At 53.6% G+C, this 12,450-nt stretch overlaps 2 protein-coding genes across 14 annotated transcripts in view; one reads left to right on the top strand and one right to left on the bottom strand.

Moving 5' to 3' along the window:
- Positions 1 to 214: 214 nt before the first annotated feature.
- On the bottom strand, positions 215 to 12,252 carry SPACA9 (sperm acrosome associated 9). 9 transcript variants are annotated; one of them, XM_032257706.1, is made up of 6 exons: positions 12,113 to 12,224; positions 10,862 to 10,914; positions 5,354 to 5,534; positions 2,372 to 2,574; positions 1,512 to 1,659; positions 215 to 287 (listed from the first exon to the last, which is right to left on the bottom strand). In XM_032257706.1, exons 3-6 carry the CDS (start codon positions 5,495 to 5,497, stop codon positions 276 to 278), a joined length of 507 nt encoding a protein of 168 aa, XP_032113597.1. In that variant the 5' UTR covers positions 5,498 to 5,534; positions 10,862 to 10,914; positions 12,113 to 12,224; the 3' UTR covers positions 215 to 275. The 9 variants fall into 9 exon arrangements, with proteins under 9 accessions (XP_032113597.1, XP_032113589.1, XP_032113591.1 ...); XM_032257698.1 differs by lacking the exon at positions 215 to 287 and having other exon boundaries at positions 800 to 1,659; positions 12,113 to 12,226; XM_032257700.1 differs by lacking the exons at positions 215 to 287; positions 12,113 to 12,224 and adding an exon at positions 11,489 to 11,727 and having other exon boundaries at positions 800 to 1,659; positions 5,354 to 5,537.
- The window catches only part of AK8 (adenylate kinase 8), a 157,238-nt gene continuing 156,518 nt past the window's right edge, over positions 11,731 to 12,450 (top strand). For 2 of the 5 annotated variants that reach the window (XM_032257696.1, XM_032257691.1), the window contains exon 1: positions 12,225 to 12,380. In XM_032257696.1, the coding sequence (XP_032113587.1) occupies positions 12,297 to 12,380 (84 nt within the window). In that variant the 5' untranslated portion in view covers positions 12,225 to 12,296. Of the gene's footprint in view, positions 12,446 to 12,450 lie in introns of all 5 variants that reach the window. The other 3 variants (XM_032257692.1, XM_032257694.1, XM_032257695.1) reach the window with 3 other exon arrangements.

Raw genomic sequence — 12,450 nt, 5'->3', positions numbered from 1 at the left:
CACCCTTGGCAGAAGATCTGAATACTGGCCCTCTGGAGCTTGGGCATGAACCTCTTAGAAGCTAACTGGAGACAGGCATCTCCCTTGCCTAGGGTGGCCCTCTGCTGTCTGCGGAGGTTTTGCCTGTGTGGCTACTGCCCAGTGTCCTTTGGTGTCTTGGGAGAAATGCAGGTTTTCTTTCAGGGATAAATCCCAGGAAACCAAGCCAGGCAGAGAGATGGTAGAACACTTTTTATTCTCGACTGTCTCCCCCTGAGGAAGCAACAATACAGAAGCTAAGTCGTCCCCTGCGAAGGGAAAAACCAACAGTCAGACATGACTTTGGGCAAGCTCAGAAGCCAGGGACACATTTCAAAGTGTTTGGGGTTTGACGATGCTGTGAAAGCCAGGTCATTGCCCTTGCTCAGGAGCCACAAAATCAGAATTCTGGCTTCTGTCATGGTCTCCCTCTCCCAAGTAAATGAGAAGGAAAGGTGAGTTCACTCCCCTTTGGCTGTGGTCTGGAGAACTAAATACACTGAGATCTGGCTGGGAACAGTAGCTCACACCTGTAATCCCAGCACTTTGGGAGGCCAGGGTGGGCGGATCAGTTGAGGTCAGGAGTTCAAGACCAGCCTGGCCAACATGGTGAAGCCCCGTCTCCACTGAAAAAAAAAAAAAAAAAAAAATTAGGCGGGGTGGCAGGTGCCTGTAATTCCAGCTACTCAGGATGCTGAGGCAGGAGAATCACTTGAACCCAGGAGGTGGAGGTTGCAGTGAGCCGAGATGGCGCCACGGCACTCCAGCCTGGGAGAGACAGTGAGACTCTCTCTCAAAAAATAAAAATAAACACACCGAGTTCCACACGCTGACCCCCTCTCCATCCCGGAGGGGCGCATCCCTGGCTGGCAGACAGCGTGTGCCTTGACTACAGGACTACAGTTGGGGCTGGTGGTGGAGCAAGGAGCAATGGTCTCCAGCTAAATGGCTCACTGCAAAGCTGCAGCCCACAGCAGGGACAGGCCTGGCACTGGAGCCGGATGTGGCTCACAGAGGACCTAGGTGACAGTTCAGTGCCTTCCTGGGACCTGCTACCATGCCACCCTGTTTGGGCAGCTCCTGTAAGTGGGTTTCCTCTTCATCAGCACAGAGCCGGATGCGTAGAATCAGAAACGTCAGAAGTTAAAGCCAGAGTGGGGGGTGGTCTCAGTAATGTATTGGCCAATTCCCTTTGGGGTTAATAAGTGGCAAGAACGGTGGGTGCCAATGAAAAAGGACCAACCGGTAACATCCAAATTAAATAGCAAAGCCCCCCACCGACGGAGCGACGGGGCTCCCTGGCTGCGTTACAGTTTCCCACCAGGAGGCCTCCAGGGTGGTTTTGCACGTCCTTTGTCTTTCCCCCTGGGTTTGAGGCGGCCTTTTGTGAGCGGTCTACACTTGAATTTAGTGGCCCCGAGCTGGGTGCCTGTGGCCCGGGAAGGACGAGCGGCTCCCCTGGTACTCTCCTGGCACAGCTGGGGCTCACTCACGTGCTGCAGCACCTTGCGGGGCAACTTCTCGGAGTGGGCGATCCATTCTTTCATTAAGTCCAGGATGATGGGGATGAGGCTGACCACACCTCCGTAGTGGTTCCGAGCCTCGTCACAGCTGAGGTGGTTCACCACGTCATGAGGGTATCTGCAGGGCGGCAGGGGGCCAGGTGAGCCCATCCTCCCGGGACTGCAGCTGCCAGACCTCAGGCACAGCAGAGTCGCCTGAGGAGGGAGGCTTTAGAACTAGACACACAGCATGCTCAGCCTCTCTGTCTCCAGAGATTCTGGCAGAGCAGGCCTGGGGTGCCACAAGCCCTGGGTAATTCTGGTGTGAAAGACAGGAGGTGCAAAGCACTGCCCCATGGTCTGTAAAAACCTGGGTTGGGGTGAGGAACTGGCTGGCTTGTCCCTCTGGTTCTTCTCACCCTGGTATCTGCAGAGCTTCCCCAGGCTCCAGCCCACTGTCCTGTGGGCTCCCTGGCTCCCGTGCTGTCATGGTGAGAAGCCTGCAGTGGCAGTGCTGCTGCCCCGGAAGGGAGCTCTGGGTCCACTTCTTTGCACATCAGTGAGAATCTCTGTGGACTTCCGGAGGCAACTGCTCAAGGCTCTACCTATACCCCCTTCTCCACCTGCTGGTGCTAACTCCTATAAGTTGCTTGGTGTCCTGCCATGTCTACAATGCTTGTAAAGAAAAGGCTGTGTGGAATCCAAGCCAATCCAGTAAATAAGGGCAGCCTGGGATTTGCTGCCCAGGGTGGTCTAACAGGAGCCACACGGTCCAGCAACAGGACGGATGCAGCACAGGGGCCTCCCCCAGGCACACACGGGGCCTCGAGGGCAGCACCGCAGGGACTTACTTTGCTCTGAGGCTGCTTAAGTCGTTGCTTTGGCTCACAAGGGTTTTGCATTTCTCGAGGAGGTTGTTGGTGACTGGGGTGCCAGAGTGCACAGCCTCAAAGTGCTGGCAGAGCTTACTCAGCTCTGAACAGATGTCCAGGAACATGAGCAGAACCCGCCGGTCCGTGGAGTTGTTGCAGTGGTGCTCCATGTAGCTCTGCACCTGCAAAGGCCACCGCCACATGAGCTGGGGACATGCCAACCTGGGTCCTGGCTGGCTGATTGTGCAAACGTCCAGGAACACCCACCCTACTCCCTCCCACCCTCCATGATTCATGAGGGAGATACAAGTAATGCTTAAGCATTTGAAGGTACAGACCCCTCCCTATAGTGGTATCTCTCTTTATAGATGATGGATGGATGGATGGATAGATATAAAATTAGTGGATCGGCTGGGAACAGTGGCTCACACCTGTAATCCTATCACTTTGCAAGGCTGAGGTGGACGGGGATCACTTGAGGTCAGGAGTTCAAGAGCAGCCTGGCCAACATGGTGAAACCCCATCTCTACTTGGAAAAAAAAAATTAGCCAGGTGTGGTGGCACATGCCTGTAATCCCAGCTCCTCAGGAGGCTGTGGCAGGAAGACCACTTGAACCCCAAAGGCAGAGGTTGCAGTGAGCCGGGATTGTGCCACTGCACTCCAGCCTAGGCAACAGATCGAGATGCCATCTCAAAAAAATTAATTAAACTAATGGATGGATGGATGGATGGATAGAAAATTAAGTGTCCCAGGCACCATGAAAAATGCTTTCAGGCCTGTTTTCACTTGTCTTCATGTAAACCCTACACACTGAGTAGGTACCTTTTTAAATTCTCATTTTACAGATGAGTACCATGACATGAACAGTGGAGGTTTGGAGAGGTGAAATAACCCGCCCAGAGCCCCAGTGGAAGTGGCTTAGTTGGATGTTGTCTCCAGCTCAGTGGCTCCGTGCTCTACCCCTCACCTGTCCCCATGCCCCCTGAACCAACCGCCACCTAAAGCAAAAGAGGGCTGCTCCCAGACTCTTCATGCCGCATGCTGCCATCCCACTTAGAGGGTTCATTGTGAGAAACGCTGGGGCGGGCCACCCACACTGAGGAGGAAGCAGCAGAACTGGAATCCTTTGGGCTTCAGCCATGCTGTATTCACAGGTAGAGGAAGGAGGGACAGCCAGGAGCTTAGTGGGTTACCCAGTGACTGCATCCGAGGTTGTACCAGAACAGGAGGTCTGATCTTGTGCTAGGGAGGAACTGGCTCTGGTCCAGGCCAGATTAACAGACCCATTTCACAGTCAGAGGGTTCTACTCTCCACAGTCTGATGACAGATGCAGGTATCACCTCCTCCTGCACCCACAAAGGTCTACATCGAAGTCAGGGTTTTCCTGTTGTAACCATCTGTCTTTTTGTTGCTAAGGATGTTTCCCCAAACAATCTGAAGTGGTTCCTTCCCAAGGACTGCCAGGCACACAGCCGCTTTGTAAGGGGGAGAGGCTTTTGACACACACCCACAAGGGCACCTGCCCCAAGGTGTAACTACAACAGAGCAGTAGGGGGGTATGCAGGGAACCTTTGGACACCTCTGGTTCCGGGAGGGCAGAGGAGGGGTGAGAGGCAACTCAGAACATAACGCCATTGTTTACCAAGAGCCTTCGGTAAAACCTAAGGCAAGAAGGCCACCCTTATGCATAGAAGTGGGGGTCACGCAGCATTGATGTACATTCTGGCAAGGGACACTCGGTGATCTATGAAGCTTCTGGAGGATGGACTAAAAAGGATCTAGGCAGTTTTTTTTCTTTTCTTTTCCCCTCCGAGTCTAGGTTTACAGAAGAAGCAGTTTATTTTCCAATAGCTCAGGAGCTGCATGAATGGGCAAATACAGCTAAATTGGCTAAATGTCACAAGTCGGTAAATCTGGGTGAGGGTTATATGGGAGTTCCTTTTCTGTACATTTAACGTTTTTTTTTTTTTTTTTTTTTGAGACAGGGTCTTGCTCTGTCGCCCAGGCTGGAGTGTAGTGGTGCAATCTCAGCTCACTGCAGCCTCTGCCTCCAGGGTTCAAGTGATTCTCCTGCCTCAGCCTCCTGAGTCGCTGGGACTACAGGTGTGCGCCACCACTCCTCGCTAATTTTTGGATTTTTAGTAGAGACAGGGTTTCACCACATTGGGCAGGCTAGTCTCAAACTTCCGGCCTCAAGTGATCCACCCACCTCAGCCTCCCAAAAATTGAGGGAACATTTTACAAAAATTAGAAAAGTTTGTAAAGGATGCTGCCAGCGAGGGTTGCTCGTGCCTCCGGAGCCTGTTTCTCCTCTGCGGTTCTGAGCCCAGCGCTGTTCCCACCCATCTTGGGGCAGTTACCCTTCCACAAGCTGACTCCCTCCGAGCTGCAAGGGGGCTGCCTGTGTTTTCCTAACTGCACTGTGGCTCCAGACCCTAACTTCCTGGAATGCGCATTTGGTCTGGAGGCCTCCAAGTCGTGCAGAGCAAACCTAGACAGCAGCTAACCCTGGAGAAGATGCAAGTTAAACAAAAGCATCTGAGAAAGCACCTGGCGGTGTGCCTGGCATGCTGCAATTCCTCAACCGCCAGTGGAACCTGACGGGGGGGACGAGATCCTTCTGGTCCCCAATAAATCCCCAGTTTTCCATGGGTGACCACTGACCCTGTGTCACAGATGAGGACATAGAAAGGTGAAGTCACTGGCCCAAGCTGTGGCACGTGGTAGAGCTAGGACTTAAGCCCTGGCCGGCTGAGTCTTGCGCCTGCCTCTTTAACTGCTGTGTTATTCACTTACATATTTGGTGGAGAAACCAATGAAGGACTCATTCCACCATTTAGGTTCTGAGTCTGATTCTGGCACAACGTGCTTCCCCTCCCTGGGCCCCGGTGGGTTCATCTTTCATGAGACGGGGCTGGGCTTGCTGCCCCTCACCCGCGGTGGGGGTTGGGAGCACAACCTGTCCTATGCTAGAGATGGGCCGGATCTTGTCGTGGGCGTTCTCCCTGCAGTGCTCCAGTGCAGCGATGAAAGTGAACTGCTGCTGCTGGAAGAGCTTGTACTTCTGCTCGATGCCGCGGAGGCATTCTTTCACTTCATTCATTGTCTTCCTCTGTGGTCATTTACAGGAGAGGAGGAATCTACTGGGAGAAAGAGGATAGGGATGAGGTTCTGGGACCTGACGCTGGGATCCAGCTCCGGAGAGGAGGACTGTTGGGTGAGAGGGATACCCACGGCCCCTCTCACTGGAGCGCCTTGTGAGCGCCTCCCCACAGAAGAAAGCGAGGCCCTGGGAGGCTGCACCCTTGTCCAGACCCCCCAGACTGTCCACGACACAGCTGAGCCTGACCTTGAAATTTACCCTCTATGGACACATTCTTTGCCATGAAATGTGACTTCTTCCCTCAGCTGTGGACAGAGTTTCTCTGGTCCTCAGTTTCTCCAGATGTGGCTATCTACACACACACACATGCACACACACACGCATGCACACAGAGTCTCCAGTCCCTTGCTGTGGTGTCAGCAAAACCTGGGATCAAGGGTTATGCCACAGGAAATAAAACCAGGAGATTATCAGTTTGGATCCAATTATTTTAAAGCATCTGCCGCTCTGCAATTGGTAGGAAAGTCTGGGAAATCCTTCCCATGGATTAAGCGGGGAGAAGAATCAATACTCGACGGTCTAGTTTGAGGAGACATGAGTCTGCCTGCTCTGTGCTGGGGGCAGGAGCCCTGATGTCAGGTTTGCACATTCTCGGGGCAGGGCTGGTGGCTAGCAGACTGTTCCCTGTCCCCTGTTAATTGCTGGAAAGCCATGATCAGTAACCTGGAGGCTGTGGGGAGGGCTGTCTCTCGGCACCTCGCAGACTGTCCCTGCTTTGATTTGGGTGGTCGTCAGAGCGTCTACAAACCTCCTGTGAGCAGAAGAGTCTGCAGGTCTGTGCTCCATGACATCACAATTTTGCTGAGTGCATGCAAAGGGCTCCAGTTCACGCATTTCTATCATGTTAGAGCTGGAAGGGACTCAGAAGGCCAACTCCCTTGAGCTTCTAGGGGGAAAGTGAGGCTCAGAAGGAAAGAATTTACCCAGGGTGTCACAGCAAGTTGTGCCCAAGACACCCTGGGTTCTAGGCTTCCTTACATCTAACCAGCATCCTCAGTGCTGCCCCTCCACTGCCTCCAGTACAAAGTCCAGGCTCGAACGTATCCGCACATGAGCAGGGGTCAGAGGAGGCTGTGCTAAGGTCAGGTCTGGCCCAAGGGAGATGTTGTAGGTGGAAGGGGCCAGAACATTCAGCATGCACGGGGCAGAGAAGGCACATTCCAAGCTTCCAAGCAGGTCCCAGGTGGAGAGGAACGAGAACAAGATAGGGCCAGGAGTATTTGTTTCTGCTGTGTCCAGAGCAGGTCTGGAGCTGGGGGTATGGCCGGGGGTAGTGGGAGCATCCCCAGTTGATGCAAGAGGAGATGGCATCAGAGGAATGAAAGTAAACACAAGAACAGACCAGGAGATGGCCTCAGTGAGATGATGCAGGTGTGGTAAATCGGAGAACTTGGAGAAGGCTAGGGAAGAGGCCCTTTAGCAAGATAGAGCCCAGCCATGGAGTGTCCCTGGAGACAAGAGCCAGCAAGGCTGCCTTAGACAGACAACAGCCTTGGAAAGACGAGAGAGCACACTTCTGCAGCACAGCCACAGCGCTGTGACTGTCAACAGACACAGGGACAGCTGCAGCTCCCCTGGGGCGGGCCTGGGCCTGGGCTAGAGCCAGGGCAGGCAGGGCAGGGGCCTGTTTCCAGCACAACCTCCCATGGAAAGGAGAGCCAAGGCTGGGGAATGAGGTGAAGGGCCCATGGTTTATTCACACCTGCCATATCCTTGGCAGAGGTTCCCTGTTGAGCCTCCCATGGTATCTGGTTCACCCGGGCCCAACTAGGGTGAGGCGAGGGAGGTACTTGCCTCCATGCAAAACTTAAGGAGCTACCAAAAAACTCAGCAATCAAGATAAAAATAGGCCAGGCACAGTGGCTCATGCCTGTAATCCCAGCACTTTGGGAGGCTGAGGCAGGAGGATTGCTTGAACCCAGGAGGTCAAGGCTACAATGAGCCATGATCACACTACTGCACTCCAGCCTGGTTGAAACAGTGAGACCCTATCTCACAAAAAAAAAAAAAAAAAAAAAGTATCCAGAGTAGTTGGGATTACAGGCGTGTACCACTACACCTGGCTATTTTTTGTGTTTTTAGTAGAGACAGAATTTCACCATATTGGCCAGGATGGTCTTGAACTCCTGGCCTCAAGTGATCCACCTTTCTCAGCCTTCCAAAGTGTTGGAATGATAGGGATGAGTCACTGTACCCAGTGCCCCAGTGCCAAAAACGTTTTTTTTTTTTTGTTTTTGTTTTGTTTTGTTTTGTTTTTTGTTTGTTTGTTTTTAAATGGAGTTTCACTCTTGTAGCCCAGGCTGGAGTGCAATGGTGTAATCTTGGCTTACCGCAACTTCTGCCTCCTGAGTTCGAGCAATTCTCCTGCCTTAGCCTCCCGAGTAGCTGGGATTACAGGCATGCACCACCACGCCCAGCTAATTTTGTATTTTTAGTAGAGACAGGGTTTCTCCATGTTGGTCAGGCTGGTCTCAAACTCCCAACCTCAGGTGATTCGCCTGCCTCGGCCTCCCAAAGTGCTGGGATTACAGGTGTGAGCCACCATGACCGGTGCCAAAAATGTTTTTTAAAGAAGGGGTCTTGCTCTTTCATGCAGGCTGGAATGTGGTGGTGTGATCACAACTCACTCTAACTTTGACCTTCCTGGGCTCAAGAGATCCTCCTGCCTCAGCCTCCTGAGTAGTTGGGACCTCAGGTACATGCCACCATGCCTGACTACTTTTTTTTCTTTCTTCGTAGAGATGGGGTCTCCCTATGTTGCTCAGGCTGGTCTCGAACTCCTGGGCTCAAGCGATCCTCCCACCTCAGCCTCCCAATATGCTGGGATTATAAGCATGTGCTGGCAACATCAGAATTTTTAAAGAAAAGATTGCTGTATCTTGCCGTACTGAAGCCTGAGGCGAAAGGAAAAATCAGTGATACTGAGTCTGCCTTGACTTAAACTTTTGACATGTTATTCTAAATGGATTTTAGGCACTGTTTTTGATTTTTTAAAATATTGCATTAAAACATCCACCTCAAAGACTGAATTGTTGACATCCCCTTAAGTATTGTGCTGAGAGTGATCACTCGCCTGGCCCTAATCCTGGCCCAGGGCTTACAAATGACATAAAGTTGAAGCTCCAGAGAAGTGAGAGATGGCACATAAGTGGAGTTCCAGGAGAAGGGGTGTGTGCCCTTTTGGCCTGGCTTTTTCCCATCATGCTCATAGCTGTGGCTGGTGGTGGTTGAGAAGGCCCAGAGTCACAAAGGCCTGGATTCAAATCCTGCTTCCACCCCTTCTTGTCGAACTTGGGCAAGCTGCCCATCCTCCCTAAGCCTCAGTGTGCAGCAGCCTCCCAGCCTGGGGGGAGCTGACATGAGACCAGAGGTGTGTGGCGTTGACCATGGAGCCTGGAATGTGGCGGTGCCATCATCAGAATCATCAACGCTACTGTGGCTGAAGCATGGGTGTGTGCAGTAACAGGGGACACCACAAGCACAGTGTGGCCCTCAAACGAAGCAGGAACTGCTGAGGACTTGACCTCCTAGAGGAGGGGAAGTTTGAACCTGGACTTGAGAAAGAGGAGGCTGTGGAGAGGTAAAGTAGGTATGCAGTGGGGGTGGGAACCTGGGCTAGAGGTTGGGGGGTGGGGATGTGGGACTGCTGTAAGCAGGTGCAGAAGAGGGCAGTGGACAGGGTCAGGCTGAGGGACCCCAGTGTCAGGAGAAGCATTTGAAAGAACGGCAGGAGGCTTCTAAGCCAAGGCGGTGAAAAGCACTTCATGCATGCACTCATTCCCTTGTGCACTCATACTGTGTGCCAGGTGCTATTCAGGTGCTGGGCTAGCCAACAAGATTCGCTGCCCTGGAGGAACTCATCTTTCACAGGGGAAGGTAGACCATGCAGAAGAGTGAAACGAACAGCATTTTAGATAAGGAGGAAACACAGCAGGGAAGCAGGTGGGAACCTCAAGAATGAAGGGCCACCATCTGCAGGAGGGGCATTTGCAGGAGGAGGGTGGGTATCATGCTGGAAGAGCTGGAGCTGTGCTTAGATCCTGGGCTGAAGAAGGGTGGCTCACTTCAGTCCTCCTGAGAAGAGCGGGGGGTCGCCTGATGGGGCTCTAGGCAGCCCTGGAGCGAGGTGCCATGGTTATCCTCACAGGATAGGTCGGAAAGTGAGGCCGGATAAGGAATGCGCAAGTCAGGACTTCCTGCTTGGCTCTGCCTGGCTATTTTATAAAGTCTGGGCTCTTAACTTGGATCCCTCCCTTCCTCCTCCCTCCCTCCTCCCCTTCCCTTGGTAGTACTTAGAGACAAACACACCAGACATCAGAGTTGACTGCGGCAGTGAGGATAGGGACTGCGAAGGCCTTGACGAGCTGCCTGACCTCGCTACAGTTCATGCACTGGCTAGACCCCTAGCCCTAGGCCCCACTTCCATTACCACTAGACTCTCCCTTTTTCTTGACCCAAAACAAACAGGACTAAACATTCAAGGGGCTGCCCTTTGTGGGCCCAGCTCCCTGGGGCTGTCAAGTTCTCCAGGGATACAGCACTACCTTGGCTGGTGGCCCCAAGAGCCCCTGAGAGCAAAACTGACTCCACTCTTGATCCTAGTAACTTGTGACATGCACACCACGAATGTCATGAGAGGAGCTGTAATAAGCTATCCGAAGTGATCGGCCCTTGAATGAGAGCCACTGCAGCCAAATTAGTGTGGATAAAAGGCACAGGGTACGGGCACTTTTCGATCTGGAGGAGGGAGAAAAAAAATGATTACCCACAGGTTTTAGGCTTTAATTGATTTGTATTTTTCCAGGCTGCTAAAGAAGATTAAATCATGGTATGAAAAGCGCCTAGGGCTTAAAATAAATGAGGAGAAGGGCAAGTCATTTCAGAAATGTCCAGGAAGCAAACCAAACCTCTCCAGTGCAGATGGCAGGCTTGCTTGTTGCGTTCTTTGCTCAGGGGGAGGCAGCTTCCTTTTCTTCCCCAGCTATCTTTACAGTTGGCTTTGACAAGCCTACCAAACTGTGCACACTTTGAGGAAGGAGTTTGGAGGGGAAGAGGCAACAGTGCTGGCTTTTACGTTGGGAGGGCATGTCTCTGGGCTGCTGGCTGGTAGAAAAGGGCTTTAGCTGGAGCCTGGATGCTGAGTTCATGCCCTAGCCAAGATTTCTCCCTTTTCTGGGCCTCAGTTTATCCATCTGTCAAATGAGACAGTTTGGATGAGCCTCTTCTTCAAGGGGCCTTCTGATTCTAAGGTTGTATCATCAACAATTGATAAGGGAAGAAGCCCAGAAAGGGAACACGACTTACCCAAAGTTACCCAGCCAACCAGTCCTCACTGTTCTAATCCTCCAATTTCTCACCTGTAAAATGGGAATGAAGGTTGTTGGAACGATTAAACGAGACACTACTACTAATAGTAGCCCCATACATCGTGTGCTTACTGCATGCCAATTACTCTCCAATACATCAGCTCCTGGAATCCTTCAGCAGCCCCCCGCTTCACAGGGGAGGAAAGTGAGGCACAAACAAGTGAAGAGTTTGCCAAGCCCACACAGTAAGAAATGGAGCCGGGACTTGCATCTGGGCTGTAAGCATTGACTGTGCCATTTTCCCTCTCCATAAGGTACAGAGACAACAGAGTTTTGCCGTGAGCACAAAGTTAAGAGTCCAACAAACGGTAACTCCTACTATTAATGGCAACAGACCAGAGCTAGAGCTCCCAATTCATTGTTGCGACCAATAAAATACCAGGCAACCCCGTACCACTGGGAATTCACACAACTCGGAAAGTCTCCAGTCGAACCTCACCCTCGCGTCCCAGAGACAGCTGTGCAGGCCCCTCTATCCTCCGGACCCCTCCATCTTTCTATCCTCCACTCCAGCTTCCAGTTTCTGACCCAGAGGCAGGGGTGGGGTTCGAGTGGGCCTACCCACCTTCGTCCCTGTTTACCCTTGCTTGTCCTAGAGCGCTCTTCGGTCCACAGAGCACCCTGAAACTGGAGTGACTCCGGGAGTGTCGGGGCCCCGGAGGGTGGGGGGGGCCCCGGAGGGTGGGGGAGGCCCACCCCAGGGCCTGGGAGGCGGGGATGGGTGGGGAGGTCCGGTAAGAAGGGGCGGGGCCGCGGGCCTCATTGTTACTGCCGGTGCCATAGCAATCGGGTCACGTGGCCGCTCGGCGTGAGCCCGGGAGCGGGAGGAGAGGTCTCCCGGGCCTGGACGCTAGGAGTTGGGCTGAGGATTTCCACCCGATCCTCGAACCTCCGGCCTGTCCCATAGACGCCCCTCCCTGTTCAAGCAGCCTGTCCCACATCTATTCCTGCGTCTGTTAAAGATGGGGAAACTGAGGCATAGGGAGCGGGGGCAGCGGGGGAGGACAGGGAGTGCTAACAGAACCAGAAGCAGGGTCTGCCTCCCGCCACCTCGGGGGGCCGACTTGCCCCTCTTGGGTTTCGTCGGGGGTCTCAAATCCGAGGAGGCCCAGCTGGAATCCGCCTGAGGGTGTCCCCGCTAAGATGCTCAAATGGGGAAAGCGAGGCCCGGGTTGGGGAAAGAACTTGCCCGAGCCGCCGAGCGCGTCTGCCGGGGAGGTCGGGGCGGGGGCGACGCGCAAGACTGAGGCTCCGGAACCCTGGCAGGGCGCGGAGGAGTCTGCGGGGCGGGGCCGCGGCGCGCGCTGATGACGCAGCCGGCGCGGCGGCCCTAGCGACGCTGTTACTAGGGAGCGGCGCGCCGCGACGGCTGCATGGACGCGTCTACAGCCCCGCACCGTATCCCACCCGAGATGCCTCAGTACGGGGAGGCGAACCACATCTTCGAGTTGATGCAGGTGACCTGGCAGCCCTGCCTGTCGCGACGTCGGCGGCGGCTCGGGAGCCTCCACTGCGACGTCGGGTGCG

Source organism: Sapajus apella, unplaced genomic scaffold (assembly GCF_009761245.1).
Source record: "Sapajus apella isolate SASKATOON/1434 unplaced genomic scaffold, GSC_monkey_1.0 scaffold97, whole genome shotgun sequence".
Taxonomy (NCBI): Eukaryota; Metazoa; Chordata; class Mammalia; order Primates; family Cebidae; genus Sapajus; species Sapajus apella.
This window is presented reverse-complemented; position numbering and strand designations above follow the sequence as displayed.